This window comes from Mytilus trossulus, chromosome 8 (assembly GCF_036588685.1).
Source record: "Mytilus trossulus isolate FHL-02 chromosome 8, PNRI_Mtr1.1.1.hap1, whole genome shotgun sequence".
In the NCBI taxonomy this organism is placed as follows: domain Eukaryota; kingdom Metazoa; phylum Mollusca; class Bivalvia; order Mytilida; family Mytilidae; genus Mytilus; species Mytilus trossulus.
Window position 1 is genome coordinate 7,748,771 of NC_086380.1, and position 24,751 is coordinate 7,773,521.

General features: G+C 31.6%; 1 protein-coding gene across 1 annotated transcript; it reads left to right on the forward strand.

The window, feature by feature from the left end:
* Positions 1 to 1,503: 1,503 nt before the first annotated feature.
* LOC134681623 (carbonic anhydrase 1-like) lies at positions 1,504 to 9,558 on the forward strand. The gene is made up of 8 exons (XM_063541277.1): positions 1,504 to 1,639; positions 2,430 to 2,462; positions 3,053 to 3,223; positions 4,624 to 4,772; positions 5,216 to 5,308; positions 5,881 to 5,944; positions 7,195 to 7,349; positions 9,318 to 9,558. The coding sequence occupies exons 1-8, from the start codon at positions 1,549 to 1,551 to the stop codon at positions 9,444 to 9,446; spliced, it is 885 nt and encodes a 294-aa protein (XP_063397347.1). The 5' UTR covers positions 1,504 to 1,548; the 3' UTR covers positions 9,447 to 9,558.
* Positions 9,559 to 24,751: the final 15,193 nt, after the last annotated feature.

Genomic DNA, 24,751 nt, shown 5'->3' on the forward strand with positions numbered 1-24,751 from the left:
TCTTGCTACAAGTAAAAATGTAAAACATTTGAGTTTCATTAGAATTCCTCTATAAAACTTTAACTATTATAAGAGTTATTTCTTCTGATATGGCTCCGTTGAATTGAAAAACATTGTTGGTATTTCAATTATTTGTAAAAAAAAAAATCCTTTTTTCTATCTTGATAAACAAAATTTGTCTCAAAACTAGCAGATATATGTAAAAAACTGGACAGATTATGTACTGATATTGTACAACTCAACACACTGTACAATTAATCCATCTTAATAAAAAGCAGAATTACGTTGATTGTTATTTTCAGGAAAAGATAATTTGCATATATTCTAAACCAAAACATGTAAGTTTGAAGTACAAAGAATATGTGTGATCTAAATTGAACATAAAAAGATGCGTCTTAAAATGTGTGATGCATCGAAACATGCCATTGTCATCGGATCGTTATGAAAATGCATGAAATATTTGTCACTGGACGTTGATCAGACACCAATCAATCAATTAATCATAGTCTTCGATTTTTTTTTATCATTAACAACTTTAGGGAATGTTTTTGTTAAGCTTGAAAATTCCAAGATGTTCCGTACAAGTTCTAATGTACCCAATCTAATTAAAATTAAATCTCTCACTCGCTCATACTTTAAAATAATAAATATATATATTTTATTATAGTGTCACATATTGATTGACAATATTTACAAATCACAGTTTACAATAAAACCATCAATACCCAGTCATTAATTTGACTTATGAGACACTTAACACATGTTATATACATTATTAATATAGTTTAACGGTAAAATTCATAAAATTATCATCAAAAAAGTTAAAACGTGTTTATGCATTTAAAAGCATATATACTTGAGCAAAAAAATAAAATCCGAAATGAATATTGTTAAAAAAGTATGGAAATAAGTTAAAAAGAATAAAATATATATTCTAAGTTTTAAAATAATTTCATCTAAAGATTAACGATTACATATTTAATTATCTTATAAAAAATTAATCGCAGTGACTTTAAAATTATAAAATAGACTTTTACAACTAGTATGTTATTAGTAATAATTAAGAAAATAATTTTCGTCTCATAAAACTCTTATGTAAACATTTGCTTAAACATTTTTGAATATCAGAACATTTCATTATTTCAACAAGTTTGACATCATCATTTAACATTGAGAAATTGTCAATATATCTTGGTAGCAACGACCAAGCATTTAAAAATGAGCGAGTGATTGATTTAATTTTAATTAGATTGTAATGTACAAAAATGTACCGACTATTTCAACGACGACATTCCATTATTAATCTAATGACTGTTTAGTTTTTCTAAAGAGGTCCATGATGACAAGGAAGATGAATTTGTTTTTAAAATTCATTTATTTATTATTTTTTTTTAATTTAAAGTATGCAAAATTGCATAATTGGCTTTCATTTTACGCAGCTGTTTGTTTTCCAGGGCTAAACAAGTGATTATATAATAAATTACGCATTAAAACTAACATTATATATAAAGACACTCGCTTTAAGTTTTCTCTTTTTTAATATATAATATGCCTTTCATTCAAAGGATACAAATGATGCTGGGATTCTCATGCGTTGTTTATATATTGCTGATAGTCATCCATAGTACCAGCGGGTTCGGTAAGTTAACATTTGATTTAAAATGTATAAAAAAGAAGATGTGGTATGATGGAATAAAAGACAACAAGAGAACAAATGACACAAAAATATCAGCTTTATGTCACCGTACGGCCTTCGACAATGAGCAAAGCCCATACTGCATAGTCAGCCATAAAAGCTACATGTAAAACAATTAAAACAAGAAAAGTAACGGCCTAATTATTCTACAAAAAATGGACAAAAATAAATATTTAACACAGCAACAAACTACAAACACTGAATCACAGGCTCCTGATTTGGGACAACCACAATCATACAAAATGTGGTTGGGTGAAACATTTAAAAGGGATCCCAACCCTCCCCCAACTTCAGACAGTGGTGTATTTAAATGTGTCCAGTACTTATGTAATTTTTAACTCTTTTTTTGTTATCATTAATTGACATTTACTGTGCTTTGGTTTTATATAGCTGGTCCTGGAACCAATATCATTTTTGAAACAATTTTTAAATTAACCTAGTTAGCTATATATATATATATATATATATATATATATATCTGTGTACACATATTAAGATTCATGTGGTTATATTTGAATCTTTGTTTTATGCAATGAACGGTTTCACAAAATAACTTACGACTAAGATTTATCGTAAGTATACGGAATTGTTCGTGACTTACTATCAGTCTTAATCGTAAGTTTTTTTTTTTGTGAAACCGACCCACTATATTATTATGCAATTCATTTTTTTTTAATTTGGAATGATTCGAGTTTTAAATATTGATATAATTTATATAAAACTTTCATTGCAGTACAATCTTCATGGGGTTATCATCACGGAGTTGGTAAGTTTATAAATTGATCGTTTTACCTTATTATTTTGCTACTGCATGCTATTCAATTTCTTATTCTTTTCTTTTCTCATGCTTTTATATAAAAATAAAAAGATAGTTTTAAAATAGCTTAAAGCTGCCAGCTTTATAACTTTAATGGCACTCACTGTACTAGGAACCGTGAATACTTTTCCTTATTTATTTCATCTCGTTATTTGTTTCTATAATAACAGTTGAAGGCATGAATGAAGAAAAAAAATCTGGGTAACTCTCTGTAAAAAAATATGAGACTTTATACTCACATTTTTTTTTTATCGTTATTGCCTTCTACTGTTCTACTGTTATAACAGAGACTAAAAGGCTTAACTTTATAATATTTTGCTGGAAATGAAAGAATATCAATGAGTGTTTAGATGCAACAGGGATCAAGATACGATGCTCTAGGATTGTGATCTTAAAAGCTCGTACAATCCTCCTCGTATCTGATGCAGAAAAAACAAACACAAATGTAAAAATGTTCATACATGATGAATGTGCAAATTTGTGCACATGCATTTAGTCTTGTTATTCATGTACATGTATATTGTTTAATTCTTCTTCAGGGCCAAACAGATGGGGAACATTATTTTCAACATGCAAAGGCAGACGGCAGTCTCCAATAGACATTCAAACTCAGGATGTTGTATATGATAAAAATTTGAAGCAATTTAATTTAAGTGACCTAGATAAAGTAGACGAATACAGGGCGAAATTCGAAAATAGCGGTCATTCTGGTAAATATAAACATATTGCAGTGTTCCAAACTCCAAAACATGCACTTTAAGTTGTTTACGAGCTATACATGTAAAATTCTTGAAATCATTTTTTGTCTGGTGGTCCTTGAAGAAAATATGCAGGTCCTCACTATCATTTCTATTGCAATTTACCAAAATCGTGTTGGTCCTTCTTAAAAATTTGGCGGTCAACTCCCCAGGACCACCACTTACCTAGAACTCTGAGTTTGACGCACCCAGTTTTCTTTTATCATAATATATTACACTAGTGATATGGTTTTTTTACCTATATATACAAAACAAGATGTGATATGATTGCTAGTAAGACAACTGTACGACAGAGAGCAAATAACCCTTTAGACTAAGTTAACAACTAAAATTCACTGTGCGGCCTTCAACGATGAGCAAAACTCAAACTGCATAGTCAGCTTTAATGGACCCTAGATGACAAATGTAAATGAATCTAAACGAGAAAAGTAATGGCCTGATAATAGGCTGGTTAATGTTCGATACAATGAACGAAAAACAAATATGATATATGCAACAACAAACAATGGAGAGAGCTTTTATAGGCTGTGCCTGTTGCTCAATCCTTTTCATATCATAATGAATAAAATATGTTTAAAATAAAAAAAATTCAACAAACAAACAACCATGGTGAATGTGTTAGTGTTAAATTATTTTGCTAGCGCTAAACCAATCCCTAACCTAAGACAGTCGTGTGGCAATACAGTATAAAAACAATCAAGAATAATCAGTTTTGAAAAGGAGATATTAACCCTTACATCAACAGTCGTTACAAAGCAGAAAAAAACAATTATCGAAAACACAATGCATACGCGATATATGCATATGAGCAGGCCCGTAGCCAGGTTATGAAAAAGGAATGGAACAAACATAACTTTTTTAAGTCGTTGTTTTTTCAATAAGAAAATTTTAATATTTGTGGAAAGAGAGGACCTATTAAGTAAGAATACAACCTTTGTAGTCTACCAAAGTCACATTCACACTCATAAATAAAGGCAACAGTAGTATATTGCTGTTCGAAAGTCATAAATTGATTGAGAGAACTCAAATCTGGGTTAAACTAAAACTGAGGGAAACACAATAAATCGTTAGATTAACTGACAACGCCACATGGCTTAAACGAAAAAGACAAACAGACAACAACGGTACACAAAACACAACGTAGTAAAACTATATTCATTACTGAGAACGGGACCCCACCAAAAACTCGGTCTGATCAATCTCATTGCTCAATTATCTAATAAATGATTAAATTTGTCAGCCTTCTGTTTTAAACTTTCATTATTTTTTATTTTTGGAATTTCGGAAGATTATGATGGTTACATTTGCGTACATTTAATAACAGCTTTAAAATATGTTTCTTTATCTTACAGTTGAAGTCCATCTATCAGACAAAAGGCTAAGGGTTACTGGAGGCAGCCTTCCAGGACCATATACCGTAGCTCAATTCCACTTTCATTGGGGATCAGTGAATCATCGCGGATCCGAACATGCAATAAATGGCAGACATTTTCCAATTGAGGTATAATATTTGCATTAAGTTATTTTTAATTTATTTCAAAAATGAACGGTGCTTTGTATATAACAATGATCTACAACCTAATCTTTTATCTTAAGTGTTCTCATTTTATTATTTTGTTGGTGAAATTGTGTCGTTACTTCACAAGTATTTATAGATTTTTGTTCTACTGAAATGATATAGAATAGAATTGAATAGAATATTTTTATTTCCCAAATTACAGGGCCCACAAAGGGCATACAATCAGTTACACTTGATTGACATAATTGATAATTGCAACAATAAACATCATAATGTAAATGCAAATAAAATTGATATAAAATATTGATATAGCAAAAATGTATTTTATACTCACGATTGGTGACTTGTACCTTTTTTCATGTACAATTTGATATTTTGAAAAATATACTTTTCTAATTGAACCATAATAATGTATTATATTTTAGATGCATGTTGTGATGCACTCTGACAAGTTTCAAACTGTCACCGACGCCATGAATGTCACAAACGGATTAGCGGTCTTGGGATTTTTCATAGACGTAAGTGAAATCAAGGGTTGATTATCTTTTATCTCAAAGACAATTTTCGGCCATGTTTTGAAATTCTTCTAAATTGTATGATTCTTACAAAGACTGGGACTAAATGTAATATTCTGCATTAATATTTAAGTATTTCATAACATTAAGTTTGCCTATTTTTATTTTCTCGAATTCACTATTTATTCAAAAAATTTCTAACAGTGGTACAGTGCGTCCAAATATTATCTGCCATCACTATCAAATTTTTATTAATACCCTATTTAATATGTCCAATTTATGGGCATTATATTTTTCGTTCTGTGGGTCAGATCGTCTGCCCATTCGTGCGTCAGTCTCGCTTCAGGTCAATGTCTTTTGTCAAGGTAGTTTTTGGTTGAAGATAAAGCCAAATCAACTTGAAGCTTAAAATACACATGTTCCCTATGATATGATCTTTCTAATTTTAATGCTAGAGTTTTGATCCCAATTTATCGGCCAACTGAACAAAGATAATGATATTGCGACTGGGGCATCAGTGTTCTATGGAAACATTCTTGTTGTTTATTATTCCTTTTTGATTTTGTAACTCTTAGGTTGGCGACTACAACGATGAATTTGAATCCATTATACGTAATCTTAGAAACATTAAACGTAAATGTGAGTACACTTAAGCCATTTTCGAATTAATTATACACATACATGATTTTCCATACGCATATATACACAGTAGTAATTATACACATACTTTTTCCGTATCATTATGCATTATATACACAGCAGTATTTTCCATACACACAAATACATTGCAACAAAAGATACTAAGAAGAAAAGCTTAAAAAGACCAACAATTAAATGAAAACTAATATTTTAAGAAAACTGAAACATTGTGAAAGAGAAGTAGCCAGCAATGTGTACTTCTGTCTTGAAGGATATACAATTCCTTGCCATGTTTTTTATGTTTGTGCCTGATAAGTACCGATTATCAGCTTGTCTGCATATTGATATTATAAAATTTTATCTGTGAGTCACAGTATGGACCGTTTTATCGAACGAGCACAGCGAACTATGTCAAAATGCCTTCATATTGTGTCGAACAGCTGATATTTTACAATTTTAATATGCAAACAATCAGATAATCGATCAATCGGGTGCATTTTTCAACCCTGCATTATAGAAACAACTGTTTTTCATTGCTCATCAATGTCATTATTGACACAGGAAAAGCTCAGTGAAAATGCGCGGGTTGTTAAGAGGAATGGATATTTGTTGAGAATTTGGTCGGTGATAAATCAAATAAATGACCTTAATAATCGGTATTCTCAACAATCCTTCTTATCTGTCACAAGACACATTTCATGCAGCAGTGGTCCCGAATGTCAATTTTTTATACCTTCAATAATAATTTTCCAAAAGAGATGACTGAACAAAGACTTCATATCATGGTGATATCTCTAATCAAAAGATGATAAGGGTCAATGTAAATGCCTAATATTTATAGATTATTATTTGTCATCTCAACGAGAATGATTTCCTCGCTTGAGCCGGTACGGTGAAAGTGAGAAAAGCAATTCAGTTGAGATGACCAATTATGATCTGTTTATTGCTATTTTGTCTATGCAGAGGTTGTTAATTTCATTGACAACGGCACGTGAGATATTAGTCACTCTTACTGTGCTGAAACAGGAAATTATCAGTCTATTAGTCAGAAAAGTCGTAAAATAGCGACAAACGTGTTTATAAACTTAAAAAGAATAGATTTTTACATAAAAAACAACATATATACAATTTAAAAAGACAATTTAAATGTTTTTATATTTGAAATATTGTCTGTTTTATGTTTTAACAAAAAAAATAGATCTTATTCATAAAATATTTATAAAAAAATATATACATTTATTGCATTTCAGCTGATAGTGTCATAATAAAAGCATTAAGTTTGTCAGATTTATTCCCACAAACTACAGACTATTTAAGATATGCTGGTAGTCTGACAACACCACCATGTTATCAGAGCGTCATTTGGAGTGTATTTGTACATCGCATCTATATTTCACAATATCAGGTACTTAAAAAATAATATAATATACAATCCTTGAATAAAAAATACATATGAGATACATGTATGTCGATGAAAATGACAGAAATACATAAGGCATCGGGCACTTAGTTTTTTTTTTTTTATCTGTTGTTGTTTATTTTCAATTTAATTCGAAATATCTCCCTTCTTATCCATTCGTAAACACACAATGAAAGTCTTTTACTCTTTTGGCTTACCTGTTGTACATAACACATACGAGAGTTGGCTCTTTAAATAACCAGCTGACCGTTTTAAGGTTCCACTAAAGTCAAAATATAGGACACTTCATAATCATCTAAACTTTGCCTGTATTTTTCAACCTATAATGAATAAAGTCATAAACTATGAAAACATATGTTCATTTAAACATACTTTACATATACACACTGTGTAAATTGTAAATAAACTTGAAATTGTTATGTTGTGGCCAAACCGGTTCTTGGGGTGAACACTAAATTTTCAAAAAATCTGCAGGCCTGCAAGACGACTTAATTTGCTTAGAATTGGTATGGATGAATACTGTAACATGTAATGCAGGGCAAGCCATTGTTGATTTTTCACATACATATGTTTTAATGGCATATTTGTCCAATTTCTGTATTGTACCTTCCATATTAGTTCACTTAGTTACATGAAATTAACTGAAACTCGAAAATCAATACCTTTTATAAAAAATCAACAATGGCTTGCCCTGCATTACATGTAATATTATTCGTCCATACCAATTTTAAGCAAATTAAGTCGTCTTGCAGGCCTGCAGATTTTTTTGAAAATTTAGTGTTCACCCCAAGAACCGGTTTGGCCACAACATAACAATTTCAAGTTTATTTACAATTTACACAGTGTGTATATGTAAAGTATGTTTTAATGAACATATGTTTTCATAGTTTATGACTTTATTCATTATAGGTTGAAAAATACAGGCAAAGTTTAGATGTTTATGAAGTGTCTTATATTTTGACTTTAGTGGAACCTTAATCAAGTCCTATTAGTAAGGAATATTCAAGCTGGTAATTTTTTTAATTAACTTAAAGTGTCTGTCAACCGTTGTCAACGTAATGGAAATTGAAGGAACTGTTAAAGAAGTGAGCGGCTTATCTAGCTATATAATTAGGTTTAGACCATCATTTTCTTTATGAGAAAATGCCTGTATCGCGACAGGAATATGACATTTTTTCCATACTTTGAGTGTGTTTGAGCTTTTGATTTTGCCATTTGCAAAGGGACTTTCCGTTTAGAATTTTCTTGGAGGTCTGTATTTTTGTTAATTTTCATCAAACTTCTATACATCTAATGAAGTTATTCTTTTAAATTGTATGGTTAAAATTTCTAGAATTTTTTACAATCTTGTCAGCAGGTCAAAGAAAATATATAGTTAAAAATATAAACATTCAAGGGGTCAAATCTGTTTAAACCAAGTATTGTGGATTCCTTCAATATCATATATGGAACTAATTGGTTTTTTTTTTATAAATATTAGTCCTTGTTATTTATAGTTATAAACAGACACTTAAGTGTAAAAAAAACATAGTCATTTGAGACCTCATCTGGCTCATGTTTATATGTTAAACTAGTTTATGAATTTTGATCTTTATTTTTATGAGAATCATCTTTGCTTTCACGAATTTGCAACCTGATATACGGCCTCAGGTCAAAAGTGTTCCACCTTTCAGTATGTGTATACAAAAACTTATTTCTCAGTAATGGCAAACTCTGAAAATATTTCATAATAACCATCAATTAAAATCTTTAAACATGAATTAGTTTAACCATACAAATTTCTTTAACATAAAATCGAAACTCAAATTAGTGTTAACAATATATTTATATGAAATAATAGGAAAATTTCCATCAGATCGATGGCACGCTTTTGACTTGATATTGTGTACTACGTATACGATACATTTGATTCATATCAATCAGTTTTTTTTTCTTTTTTTTTCTTTATTGTAGTTGGACCAGTTTCGTAGCCTTGGAAAAACACATTATCCAGGGTCAGAGGACCTGATAAACAACTACAGAAATCCACAACCATTAAATGGTAGAAAAGTCACTACAAATGTGCAGTTGCTATTCAACTAAATTACCAGCACAAAATAGAAGACATTAGAAAATGTTTTAAATCTATGACTCTTTTGTGAGATTATTGTTTTGTTTTGTTATACAATTTAAATAGAAATATTATCTACAAACATTTTGTTTCGCTGCTTTTTTTGGATAGAAATTTTAAAACAAGTAAAAAAACAAACTTAAACATAAAAATCAACATAACGTCGTGTTGCATTTATTAAAGATCTGTTTCATACATTTAATTTTTTATTTGTATCCTAAGAAGTATAAAGGTAATATAAATAAACTCATCATAGATACCAGGATTAAATTTTGTACTTACGCCAGACGCGCGTTCTGTCTGCAAAAGACTCATCAGTGACGCTCGAATCCAAAGAAAATAAAAAGGCCAAACAATGTACGATTTGAAGAGCACTGAGGACCAAAATTCCCAAAAGTCTTGCCAAATACAGCCAAGGTTATCCCTAGTATTTCAAAAATTCAAAAGTTTTGTAAATAGTTAATTTATGAATATGAACATATCAATGATAATTCATGTCTGCACATAAGTGCTGATTATTGGGCTGGTGAAACCATCAGGGAATTTAATCTCTACAGTAGAAATCAAAAAGTCTCATTTTGGAGAGAGAAAAAACAAAATCAATAATAACAACGCCGTGACGTCACACTGAAAAAGGTTATTTTTAACAAGCTACAAATACTTGACAAATATTGACATCAAAACAAATACGACAAACCCTATCATTTGCATATTAAAATAAAAGTGTCTAAAGTACTAATATTTATTTTTATCGAAATATCGTAATTTGAATTAAAAGAATACAATTTGTTTGCTGCCTTTTACATGTACGTTTTTTCCACATATTTATCAATCTTTGTTGAAAGCATACCTGAAATTATGAATGGTTCATATATCAGTTTTTCAATTTTCACATGGTGTTCAAAGAGATCTGAATACATACAAACTATCAACAACAATTAAGTATATTTCATCTATATAGAAAAAATGGTAGTATACTAGTTTTCTACATTTGTTTAGAATTGATTTAGGGATAATACGACTGAAAAAGACTTCCATCGACCGCACATATTGTTCTGTTTGTGTTTGAAATCATTTTATCAAATGTTTAATTACATGGTTCCAAAATCACATTGGATTGAACACAATATGTTTTCAAATTCAAATTATCACATTTCGATATCTTTGAATAACTACTTATCACATATATGTATGTGAAGGTTCATTAAAAAAGTATAATTAATAAATAACCATCATGCATTAACAGGAAAAGTAAAAAAAATACGAATGCAATCATATAGTTATGTTGTGTACAAGCTATTATGTTTCACAAGCCATAATTTTTAATTTTGAATTTTTTGAAATACTTAGGCTTTTCTACCTCAGGAATAGACTGTATTTGGCAACACTTTAAGGAATTTTGAATCTCAATGCTCTTCAACTTTGTACATTATTTGGCTTTTTGAAACTTTTTTGGATTCGAGCGTCACTGATGAGTCTTTTGTAGACGAAACGCGCGTCTGGCGTTCCAGCGCTCGGTAAATAACCTGTTACCTATTCGTTACTTATTCGCTTTAAATGCGCGGGGTATACGGTGCACCTTGAAATGAATCGTTTTTTAATTGTTTTCAAATCTCTGGTGGAAAGAATGTGTTCTTAGAGATGAAATGACCCTATTAGCGTGCATGTACCCGTTCCAGCGCTCGGTTAATACCCTGTTACCTATTCGTTACCTTTTCGTTACCTTTTCACTTGTAATACGTTTGTTGTACATTGCACCTTTTAGAAAAGGATTTTCAATTGTGCCCATGTCTCTGGTGGTAACAATGTGTTCTTAGAGATGAAATGACCATATTAGAGCGCATGTACCCGTTCCAGCGCTCGGTAAATAACCTGTTACCTATTCGTTACTTATTCGCTTTTAATGTGCGGGGTATACGGTGCACCTTGAAATGAATCATTTTTTAATTGTTTTCAAGTCTCTGGTTGTAAGAATGTGTTCTTAGAGATGAAATGACCCTATTAGCGCGCATGTACCCGTTCCAGCGCTCGGTTAATACCCTGTTACCTATTCGTTACCTATTCATTTATAATACGTTTGTTGTACATTGCACCTTTTAGAAAAGAGTTTCCAATTGTGCCAATGTCTCTGGTGGTAACAATGTGTTCTTAGAGATGAAATGACCCTATTAGAGCGCATTTACCCGTTCCAGCACTCGGTAAATAACCTGTTACTTATTCGTTACTTATTCGCTTTTAATGCACGGGGTATACGTTGACCTTGAAATGAATAGTTTTTGATTGTTTTCAAGTCTCTGGTGGTAACAATGTGTTTTTAGAGATGAAATAACCCATTTAGCGCGCATGTACCCGTTCCAGCGCTCGGTTTATACCTTGATACCTATTCGTTACCTATTCACTTATAGTACGTTTGTTGTACGTTGCACCTTTTAGAAAAGGATTTTCAATTAAATTCATATCTCTGGTGGTAATAATGTGTTCTTATAGATGTACTAACCCTATTAGAGCGCATGTACCCATTCCAGCGCTCGTTTAAAACCCTGTTACCTATTCGTTACCTATTCGTTACCTATTCACTAATAATGCGTTTGTTGTAAATTGCACCTTTTAGAAAAGGATTTTCAGTTGTGTTCACGTCTCTGGTGGTAACAATGTGTTCTTAGAGATGAAATGATCCTTTTCTAATAGGTGCAACGTATAAAAAAATGTATTATATGCGAATAGGTAACGAAAAGGTAACGAATAGGTAACAGGGTATTAACCGAGCGCTCGAACGGGTACATGCGCGCTAATAGGATCATTTCATCTCTAAGAACACATTGTTACCACAAGAGACATGGAGACAATTAAAAATCTTTTTCTAAAAGGTGCAACGTACAACAAACGTATTATAAGTGAAAAGGTAACGAATAGGTAACGAATAGGTAACAGGGTATTAACCGAGCGCTGGAACGGGTACATGCGCTCTAAAAGGGTAATTTCATCTCTAAGAACACATTGTACCACCAGAGACATGAACACAATTAAAAATCGATTTATTTCAAGGTGCAACGTATACCTCGTGCATTAAAAGCAAATAAGGAACGAATAAGTAACAGGGTATTATCCGAGCGCTGGAACGAGTATATATGCGCTAATTGGGGTATTTCATCTATAAGAACACATTATTTCCACCAGAGATATGAACTTAATTGATTTTTTTTCTCTAAAAGATGCAACGTACAACAAACGTATTAAAAGCGAATAGGTAACGAATAGGTAACGAATATGTAACAGGGTATTAACCGAGTGCTTGAACGGGTACATGCGCGCTAATAGGGTCATTTCATCTCTAAGAACACATTGTTACCACCAGAGACACGGACACAATTGAAAATCCTTTTCTAAAAGATGCAACGTACAACAAACGTATTAAAAGCGAATAGGTAACGAATAGGTAACGAATATGTAACAGGGTATTAACCGAGTGCTTGAACGGGTACATGCGCGCTAATAGGGTCATTTCATCTCTAAGAACACATTGTTACCACCAGAGACACGGACACAATTGAAAATCTTTTTCTAAAAGGTGCAACGTACAACAAACGTTTTATAAGTGAATAGGTAACAAATAGGTAACGAATAGGTAACAGGATATTAACCGAGCGCTGAAACGGATACATGCGCGCTAATATGGTCATTTCATCTCTAAGAACACATTGTTACCACCAGAGAAACATGAACACAATTAAAAAACGATTTATTTCAAGGTGCAACGTATACTTCGTGCATTAAAAGCAAATAAGGAACGAATAAGTAACAGGGTATTATCCGAGCGGTAGAACGAGTACATTTGCGCTAATAGGGGTATTTCATCTATAAGAACACATTTTTTCCACCAGAGATATGAACTTAATTGAATTTTTTTTTCTAAAAGATGCAACGTAAAACAAACGTATCAAAAGCGAAAAGGTAACGAATAGGTAACAGGGTATTAACCGAGCGCTTGAACGGGTACATGCACGCTAATATGGTCATATCATCTCTAAGAACACATTGTTACCACCAGAGACACGGACACAATTGAAAATCCTTTTCTAAAAGGTGCAACGTACAACAAACGTATCATAAGTGTATAGGTAACGAATAGGTAATAGGGTATTAATCGAGCGCTGGAACGGGTTCATGCGCTCTAATAATGTCATTTCATCTCTAAGAACACATTGTTACCACCAGAGACATGAACACAATTAAAAAACGATTCATTTAAAGGTGCAACGTATACCTCGTGCATTTAAAGCAATTAAGGAACGAATAAGTAACCGGGTATTACCCGAGCGCTGGAACGAGTACATATGCGCTTATAGGGGTATTTTATCTATAAGAACACATTGTTACCACCAGTGATATGAACCTAATTGAAAATTCTTTTCTAAAAGATGCAACGTACAGCAAACGTATTAAAAGCGATTAAGTAACGAATAGGTAACGAATAGGTAACAGGGTATTAACCGAGCGCTCGAACGGGTACATGCGCGCTAATAGGGTCATTCCATCTCTTAGAACAGATTGTTACCACCAGAGACACGGACACAATTGAAAATCCTTTTCTAAAAGGTGCAACGTACAACAAACGTATTATAAGTGAATAGGTAACAGGGTATTTACCGAGCGCATGAATTGGTAAATGCGCTCTAAAAGGGTCATTTCATCTCTAAGAACACATTGTTACTACCAGAGACATGAACACAATTAAAAAAGATTTATTTCAAGGTGCAACGTATACCTCGTGCATTAAAAGCAAATAAAGAACGAATAAGTAACAGGGTATTATCCGAGCGCTGGAACGAGTAAAAATGCGCTAATAGGGGTATTACATCTATAAGAACACATTATTACCACCAGAGATATGAACTTAATTGAAAATTCCTTTCTTAAAGGTGCAACGTACAACAAACTTTTTAAAAGCGAATAAGTGACGAATATTTAACAGGGTATTATCCGAGCGCTGGAACGGATACAAATGCACTTATAGAGTTATATCACCTCTAAGAGCCCAAATCTGCCACCAGAGACAACAAAACAATTGAAAATGATGTTTTAAAAGGCGCAACGTAAGATACTCGTATTATAAGCGAATTATAAGCGAATGATGGAACGAATTAAACAAGGTAATAGCATGCTCCGAAACGATGTACACCCTGCTTACATGTTTAACTCCACCACATTATGTTAGTATGTGCCTGTCCCTAGACAAGAGCCTGAAGTTAAGTAGTTATCGTTTGTTTTTGTGTTACATATTTCCGTTTATTTTTTTTGTATATGAAATACGGCCGTCAGTTTTGTTGTTTGAACTGTATGAGGTTGTCATGTCTGGGCCTTTTATAGGTGACTACACGGTTTGAGCTATGCTCATTGTTGAAGGCCGTACAGTGAAGTATAGTTGATAATTTCTGTGTCATTTTGGTCTAATGAGGAGTGTTGTCTCATTGGCAATCATACCACATCTTCTTTTTTATGCAAGCGCTAACACGGTGATTTCATCCCGTCGAACCAAGATCCATCTTCAAACATACGGACATTAAGCAGTTAAAAGGTAGAACGTATAAAAAACAGGTAAGGAACAAATGCGTATTGAACATGAAGTAAAAGGATCGGTTGAGCACAAACACATATAAAAAGGTCATAAAAAGATCATTTTACCTAAAAAAAATTAGAACTATTAGCATATGTAAGAGTATTAACAACTAGATTTGTAATTGCTAGCAATAACGGATGGCACCCTTCCCCCTATTACCAGGTGAGCGGCAGCCATTTTGACAATTCCAAAGTAAAAGAGAGCATCTACAGATGTCTAGTAACATTTTTGCAAAGTTTCATTAAGTTTGAACATTTTGAAATTTTTGATATTTTTGCTGTTTCCATGGTTACGGCGGCCATTTTGAAAATTCTAACTTCAAAATCCAACTCTGCCTATGCCAGTTACTATTCCTGTAAAGTTTCATCCAGTTTACTCAAAATTCTTATTTTTGAAATTTTTGACCTTATGGCATTGTTTCCATGGTAACAAGACCTATTTTGGAAATTCCAACTCCAAATGCCACATCTACCAATGTTGCTCATCATTACTGTGAATTTTCAGGAAGTTTTGAGCATTTGGAGAATTTTGAAAATTTTGGTGTAGTTTCCATAGCAACATAGTAGTTCCAATGATCGCCAAAATCATCCAACACCTGAACATAGTGGGCACCTACATTGTTATAAAATATGATGATTCTGAGTTGAAGCATATCCAAACAGTTCACCAAAAACTGATTTTTTTTCACAATTGTGCCGTTTCCATGGTAACGGCAGCCATATTAAACTATTCCATGCCATAATTAAAAAGGGGGAAGGATATTAAAAATCAAATAAGTAACGAATAGGTAACGAATAGGGAATAGGTAACGAATAGGCAACGAATAGGGAATAGGGAATAGGTAACGAATAGGCAACGAATAGGGAATAGGGAATAGGTAACGAATAGGCAACGAATAGGGAATAGGGAATAGGGAATAGGTAACGAATAGGCAACGAATAGGGAATAGGGAATAGGTAACGAATAGGGAATAGGGAATAGGTAACGAATAGGGAATAGGGAATAGGTAACCAACTTGACGCCCATCCAAAACTGATTGTGCATATTTGAATTTGTTCAAAATTTGACTTAAATCCCAGCTTTCACGATAAACTTTAATTTTGAGAGCACATACCCGTAGCTCAGTTTAAAAAAATGTTAGTATGATTTGGCTGTCTTGTAGAGAAAGATTTTAACCGCCTGAAAACCATTTTACAAGACACGACCGTTGTGGTTAGGTGTTAATCCACTTATAACTTTTACAATTAATTATAGTATGAACTTTGTTATAAAAATAAAAATGATAAACACTAGACTTTTTAATCAATGACCACACAATAAATCTTATAATCAAAATACAAAAAAAAAGTTCTGATTCATTTGTTTGAGTATATGAGAAAAATATGGCACCGGGAATTGCTCAACATCTTTAGTTTTTTTGCATTTACATTCAAAATTTACTAGAAAAAAAAACGACCTCCAATTTTGTAAGTTTTGTAACTAAGCGCACGCTTCCTGGCATGTACGATTGGTGTTCCATTGTCAGTATTATCCTGTCATTGATACCAATTTCTATCATACTATTGGAATTGCCACTTGGGTCAATGTTTATTAGCCTATCAGAATTGTTACTGACGCCAATATCTACGGTGTCTTCCTGATTGTCCCACTTTTTGGAACTACAGGTAAAAAAGTAGTGAAATTGTGTGGAACAATCGGGAATATGTTTGTGGGACGATTGGGAAGTTTAAATATGGTAATGATCTTCTTATCGTTCGCCTTTACACTTGAATACTAGTCTCCTAAACAAATCTGGTGATCTAATTAGGGCGTCTACTAGTCCGTGTAGCTTCTCTTTGGGTGGTGTTTCTGAGTGCCATATCTTATCTCTCAATGCCTGACGAATCATGCATGACTTTGATGATAGTCTTCATCTCTATGTAGCAGCCCTGATTTTCTTCCTGTTGTTGTTCAGCACCATACTTAAAACTAATTTATCGACTTATTCATTACCTCAAACTCCACAGTGTGAAGGGATCCACCGATGTACTGTTGTCAGACTTTTGATGTTGTATGAAACTTGTTGGAGTTTAGGTAAATTGTCGTTTTTCAAACTTGTAGCACAGAGAGGGTATCAGTCAGGAATACTACTTGAGTTCTGTTATCGATTTTGATGGAGTGTGCAACGTGCGTAAGGGTTTCTTCGTCAGTTTTGTAATTTGAATAGTGTAGTCCTGTTGTTATTGCCTCTGATTTGTCTCCATTGGGGTACCTAATGTATATTCCAGCCCCTCTATTTTTTGTGGCATTTGTGGCTGAATCATCTGTTTAAACTTTTAACCAGGTCGGCAGCGTACTCTTCAACCAGCATACTCATTGTCAGTGTTTTCTTAACATTGCTAGTCTGTTCATCTTTGGTGGTAATGAGCGGAACTAAGGTTTGGGTGGTGGCATTTCCAAGTTTATCTTCACACAGGTTGGCATTCATTGTGAAAGTTATAGGTTCGATATATTTAGGGAAAGCGTCTTGGTGTTTTCTTTGTGTGACCCTTGTCTCTAATGTAAAGCTGGATTATTTTAGTTTGCCTGATGAGAGTTGTTTTATTCTGGTATTCATTGGGCGGTAATGTGAACACTGATATTTGGTGGCCTGTATAATAGCTTTGCACTCCCTTCTCTTACTTAATGCTGGTATGTTTGTTATATCCTCCATACTTTGAATTGGCGTTTATTTCACAGCACCTATGATGATGCGTAGTGCCTGATTCGGAACTTTGTCTAAAGTCTGATAGTGGGACTTGGCTGAAGTCATCAATGAGCTAGAAAGTTATCAAAGGTACCAGGATTGTAATTTAGTACGCCCACCACACGCACGTTTCGTCTACATGAGAATCATCAGTGACGTTCATATCAGAATAGTTAAAAAGCCAAACAAGTACAAAGTTGGAGAGCATTGATGATCCAAAATTACAAAAAGTTGTGCAAAATACGATTAAGGTAATCTTTACCTGGGTAAAGAAAATCCTTAGTTTTTCGAAGAATTAAAAGTTTTATAAGAGGTTCAAACACTAAAATATATGGAAAGAGTATCTAACACAGAAATTAGTCCGTTGTTATATGATGCATATTCCATATAGCTAAACTGTTGGATGAAACATCAACCTATTTTTGGTATACCTTTGTAAAAAAATATAACTCATGAAAATAATTTAAATATATCTGATATACAAATATTGACTTTACAAAAGAAAAATATAAAATGAATAAAGACACGAAAGAGATTATGTAAGAAAACTATAAAAAGCTGTTCTTTAAAAAACTAAATTCTTTAACAGAAAATAATAAATTATTTATCTATAGTAAATTCACAAAGAAATATGAAACTGATACTTAAAAAGAATAACTTTGAAATAAGGGACAAAAAAATCATATTTTGGAAATTGAAAGGGGTAGATACAAAAATATAAAAAGGGAAGAACGTTTATGTCAACATTGTTGTTTAAATAAAATAGATGATGAAGAGCATTTTTTATTTACATGTACAAAAAATAAAGATTTGAGATTTGAATTTTTGCAGAAAGTTAGAAATATCTATTCCGATACAGGTAATATGGATAATTTGGATAAATTAGTTTTTTAAGTCTTTCTTGTCCGTCAAATATGCAGTATGCTGCTTTTTTTGTTAAAAAGTCATGGTCACTGAGGAGGATGGACTCAACAACTGCATGAAAGATACACATATGTATATAATGTTTTGTTCTTTTGGGTTTTTTTTCTGTATGATGTATTGTAAAATTATTATGTTGATTTATGTACAAATGATGTATGCCTTCAACCCATATGGGTAAAATTGTGCATTTAGATTCAATAAAGTGTAAACAGAAAAATTATAGACTGACCACACAACTGATATTCTTGTAAACACCGAAGTGCTGACTACTGGGCTACTGATACCAACCGTATTCAGGATGTGGTCGTAATATCCCTTGGTAGACAGATTTCACGATTTTTTTATTTGCACCTTATTTTGTTCTTGCAATTGTATTGGAATTTGTTTTGATAGTGATTAATTTGTTTTATAGTGTGTAGCAGTTAATTATAGGTTACTTATCAATGTAAATTATAAGTATAAGAAAGAATAAATCGAACAAAAAAAAAATATTTATATGTTTCATTTTGCACATAGTAGGTACAATTAAAGTATCTTCAAAAAATATAATGTGATTTTTTTTTACAATCAAAATTATATTGGAAGAATTTTCTTTTAAATTTCTGAATTCTTGAGGTGAAAAGATTGCCCCCTTTCTTTTTTACCCCTCCCCCGGCCTCAATTTTTTCACTCCTCCCTTTTAAAAAAAACCTTATTTCCCTCTAGATCTCAATTCAAATTTCCTATAGAGTTTGCAACGATGATTACCGATTTAAATACATCATATAAGTCTTAAAATAGAAAATGACATGGCTAAAATTAAAAAAAACTTAATCAGCATTTTTGATATATACTAGTCAACAAAAGAAACGATACAAGACTTTTTTTTCAAATTAAAGATGAAGTTTTTCGTTTAAAGGACCAATATTGAAGGTAATAATACTTAATGACCATAGATATATAAATTCGTTTAAAAAATATTTATTTTTGCTTTCAAAGTGTCATTTGGTGAAATTTAAATTTTTTGACAAAATTTACATAAAACGACAATTTTAAAAACAGAAGTTCCAAATAATGATGCCAACCTCTTATTTAAAGGTAAAGAAAATGTTTGCTATCATTTTTTTTAAAATCATACTGTTTCTACGTTTATTTGCTAATCAAAGTTCGGCCCTACAAGAAATCGTTAAAATGTATACAATATACAGTTGATTTACCATAGACAGTATGTTTAAAGTGAAATTAAAAGAACGGTAACAATCTTAAAACTAATTCGAAAGGTTCCAAATTAACAATATGTTGTTTTCATATCTAAAGCACTGCTTTGCAACGAAAACAATTTTTATTTTTTTGGGGGGCATTTTTTGAGATTCAAAAAACACTTTTTTACCAAAAATTTTGAAAAACGATATTTCAACCTTATTAGTTAAACCATGAACATTACTTGATACGCTTATTGAATATTTTAAAACAAATTTGAAAATTTATTTAATACTTACAAAATTGTGTGTCGATTTTTTTATCCCACTTTCCGCAAAAATGATTTGCCCCCTATGATCATTTACACGGAATTTAGTCACTTTTCGAGAGATTTTGTTATTCATTTTCATAAGTGCATAGAATGTAGTGAAAGCTTTTTTAAAATAGTGTATCTCATTTTGTTTTATATTTAATACTTTTTGATAAATTTTATTCCAAAGTCGTGTATCGTTTCTTTTGTTGACTAGTATAGTAACTTCTTAAAATCAATTGACAGCTAATCTCCTCAAGACAATACAACATTTCTTTAAACATAATTTAAAAGCAGTTTGAGGTAGGTAGTTCAAACATTTCATTGTATTCAGTAATTGTCCATTAACCAGGGAACTCTTGTTTTTCCTTTTTTTGCCCCTAATTTCTAAACGGTTTGAGCCATGATCCAAGAAAGCCAATCTTAACCACCCCTTTATGGTATAAAAACTTGTATAATTTTAGAGAGATTCACTCCCGTTCACAAGTGATTATCTGGAAACTAGAAGATGCTTATTTGGGCCCCATTTTGACCCAGAATTCCTAAACTTTTGGGACCTTAACCCCCAAAATCAATCCCAATCTTCCTTTTTGTTAAGGACTTATTTGAGTATATTGATATTTAAAGAAATAAGTATGAATTGCAGTTATTCCCCTTTGCCCATATGTTACATGTACTGTCTTGTCATGTGAATATTTATTATTTTTTGTTATATCTTGTAGGGTCTAAATATTGTGTATTAAAAGAAAAGAACCCTAGATCATCGTCTGCGTTCTTTTTTTCTTAACCTGATTTTTGAGTTGATATAAATTCAAAAAAAATAATTGGTGCAGAAAAATCTGATGATGGTGCACTTCTTTTTCCGCTTCAGCCCTTTGAAAGTACCCAATTTTGATGATTTTCCCGTTTTCATAAATTTTTACCTATTTTTGGACTATTATCACGAAAAATCACAGTTCCAAAATTAAACCTTTTGTTCATACTTTAATTTCAGATGATGTGGACCAATCTGAATAAATTTAACTGAATAAAACTATAGGTAGGTGTAAATATAAGAAAGTTTTATCATATTCTTATGCTTTTTCGGTCAAAGGAGTAGGTCCAGTAAGACCCCTTTTTGGCCCCAAAATATAGTATGTTTATATTTAGTTATTTATTGGACAGTAGAATGCTTCTGTTACATAAATATGGGCTGTTCTTTGACAATACAATGCACATATATAGGGTACTAGCACCATTAAATCATGCTAAATTACTGAAATCTTCTCAGTTTTTGGCATATTTGGTAGATTTTCCATATTTGAGCTTGAATCATATCGTTTTTAATGACTAAACTAGTAAAACTCTTTCACATAAATTATTTGATCAAATGAAATAGAAACTTAAGTGTTTAAAAAGTGGTCAAGATCTTTCGTCAGATGAATCTGAAATTTGAGGCCAAAATCGGTCCTTACCAGACCTACTCCATTGCCATGCTGACATTTTTGTAAAATTGTGATTTTTCTCGTTTTATGAAAAAAAAATGTTTATTATTCCAACTTCTTTGTTAAAAATGATTTACAATAATACATATATTAGAAATTTGACTAGACAAAAGTGATATGGGATGTACATTTTTCTGGTAAAAGTTTGGCTGAAAAATGTACTTATTGTAAATACACAATTGTTTTACAGAGTTAAGTTTGATTATGTTATTTTTAAAATTCGTTGATGTTTTCCTGGGTAACACACGTTTTGGAAATAATTCCAGAACGAGATTTCAAAAGAATACATCCTTTAAAATAATGATTTTGACATTTGTTATTATAAATAGCGTATCATTCTAGATATATTTCATAAATCAGATATAAATTATATTTTTTTATAAAACAAAAGAACATTAATCTAATGATTTAAAAAAAACCATTTACAACAGTTTACCTAACAAGATTTTACTTTAAAAATAATGTGAGACAATCAGAACAATCAAATTTAAAAAAGTGGGACAATCGGGAATACACCATTTCTATTCTGTCAGAATTAACTGGCATGCGTTCCTGTCTCAATCTTAGTATGTCTCAATCTTAGTTTGTCTCAAACTTAGTATCTTGTTGTATGTTAATAAGGTTAAGTGAGTGGTCATCGAATACAAATTATATAGTATCTATCAATGTTTTTTTATAACAAATTCCATACTATAAATCATTGAACAAGTTATAAGTGAATTTTAGTCAAATTTTATACAATTTTCAATGTGTACAAAGTCGAAAATAAAGATAATAACTTGTGCTCAACCTATATATAAAAATTTGATTTCAAAACGAATCATATTCTAACAATTTTTATATTATAAACTAAATTGTAATCAAATCAAATCTAATATTTCATTGTCGTATAAACTTTACAGTGTGTGACCAACATGTATAAACACCATCAACATTTAAACATACATATCAAACATACACAATAAAAACAGCATACAAATTTATACAATCATACAAGCTGTTAAGAGTCACAGCCCTCCGTTCTAATGACTTTTTATTGAAGAAGGATCCTAACTATTTGTATGTAATTGCGTTGATGGATTTAGTAAATAATGATTTTTTCTTCTTCATTTAAATGATTAAAGTTATTATTTTCATTACATATGTGTTCAAAAAAGGCATTTCTTAGTCTTTTATTATAATCACAATAGAGTAAAAAATGTTTCTCATCCTCTAGTATTTTACATTTATTACAAAGTCGTTCCTCTCTTGGGATTTTGAAATATTTCCCCTTTTCAATTAAGAGGGAGTGATCACTTAGTTTCAATTTAGTTAATAATCTCCTTATCTGAAATTTAAATATATTAAGATAAGATTCTAGTTTGCAATATTTTAAAAGATTTGTTTTATATCGATAAAATTTACTTTTATCATTAATGTTTTCAAATTTAGTTTCAATTAAATCTATTTTTCATTTTTAACTTTCTATCGTTTTTTTTATTTCATTAACTACTTTTATGTCCTTATATAATACGAGTAGAAAGAATATCAAGGTCAACATTAGTCTCTTCGGAAATATGTTTTGCATACTACCATGAATAGGTTCCGTCAAATCTAGAGACTGTGCTAGAGGAAAAGCTGCCGTTATCAATGGATTTTTATTATCATTACAAAGTCTAGCTAGATATAAAAGGGTTTGTGTTTTGATAGATCATTCTATAAGGCTTAGCAATCCTCCTAATTCAACTCTTGTTCCTCAATTGGATGCATTTTTTTCTTATTCCTAAAATAGATGTACAAAATTTAAGATGCATATTTTCAATAGGGGTTTTATCTGTAAAATCAAGTTGATTAATTTGCTTTCCTGAAGATAAGGCTTTGTTTTAGCTCTTTGAAAAGACAAATGTGTATCCAAATATGTTACTTCTGAATTATAGGTCATAATTGGTTTTACTAAAGAATAAAAAAAAATATTTGCTACTTTTATAGGTAGATTATTCAATGATTTAGTATAGGATTTTATTGCAAAAACTACTCTTTTGCCTTTTTGTCAGCTTTAAAGTACTTTGTGATAAATTTCCATTACATTTTATCTACATTCCCAAAATGAATATTCTGTTCCGCTCTCTATGGCTTTATTCTCATAGTAAATATGTGATGTTTTACCTTTTTGTTTGGATTGTATTAAAATAGAGTTGACATTTCTTTCAATATGATTTAACATTATATAAACTATTTTGAAGACCCTCTTTCGATTCTTACAGGAACCTTCTTTATAGCTCCAACTCTCCCTTGTTAGTGTTTGACAGTTGCTTGTAGTTGAAAAAGGTCAAGATTATTATGAGTGCCGATTTGGTGTCCAGTGAATTGGCAGATCCAGAAATATTCATGAGTGGAAGCATACCTACGACATAAGAGTGTGTCCTCTTCAGACATGATTCTGTGATTACTGATTTTTTCACACAAAGGAAGAGGGGCGGTGGACTCCCCCTACATCCAACCTTGGATGGGTGAAATAAATGTATATCAGGGCGAGATCCTGTTAATGTAATTATCATTTAATTCCTGCTTTGTACCAAAGGTACACGTTAGTATTTTTTGTTTGTTAGTTCACCAGGTAACACTCAACAGGAAAAAATCTCATCATAACCGGACACATTGTTCTGACTACAAGCCATCAGCCTTTGATTTTAAAACTAAATATTGCGAGCTCAGATGAGAACCAACAAATATCAAATTTTAAAAAAAGCCTTCAATTAATTTATCATCTGTGACTTTTTTTATAACTATTTCAGATTTAAAAAAAGCCTTCCCAGATCTGTAATAATTAATTTATCCTCTGTGACCTTTTTTATAACTATTTCCGGTTCGGCATCCTGAAAAGTAGTTCTTATATTTATCTAAAAAATCATCTTGTTCAATATCCTCTTTCTCTCTAGATACGAAAACCATAAATGTCTTATTCTAATGAAGCTACAAAAGAGTTGCACCTTTCTAATCAAATAACAAAACAGATGCACTATTTCTTGATGACGTATTATGACGTCAAAAGGTACAAC

What these genes read in the sequence shown, in the direction of transcription:
- LOC134681623 (XM_063541277.1), top strand. Translation starts at nt 1,549, where the DNA reads ATGCCTTTCATTCAAAGGATACAAATGATGCTGGGATTCTCATGCGTT. An exon ending in TCTTGGGATTTTTCATAGAC is followed by an intron (nt 5,309 to 5,880) that starts GTAAGTGAAATC and finishes TGTAACTCTTAG; the next exon opens with GTTGGCGACTACAACGATGA. An exon ending in TCTATATTTCACAATATCAG is followed by an intron (nt 7,350 to 9,317) that starts GTACTTAAAAAA and finishes TCTTTATTGTAG; the next exon opens with TTGGACCAGTTTCGTAGCCT.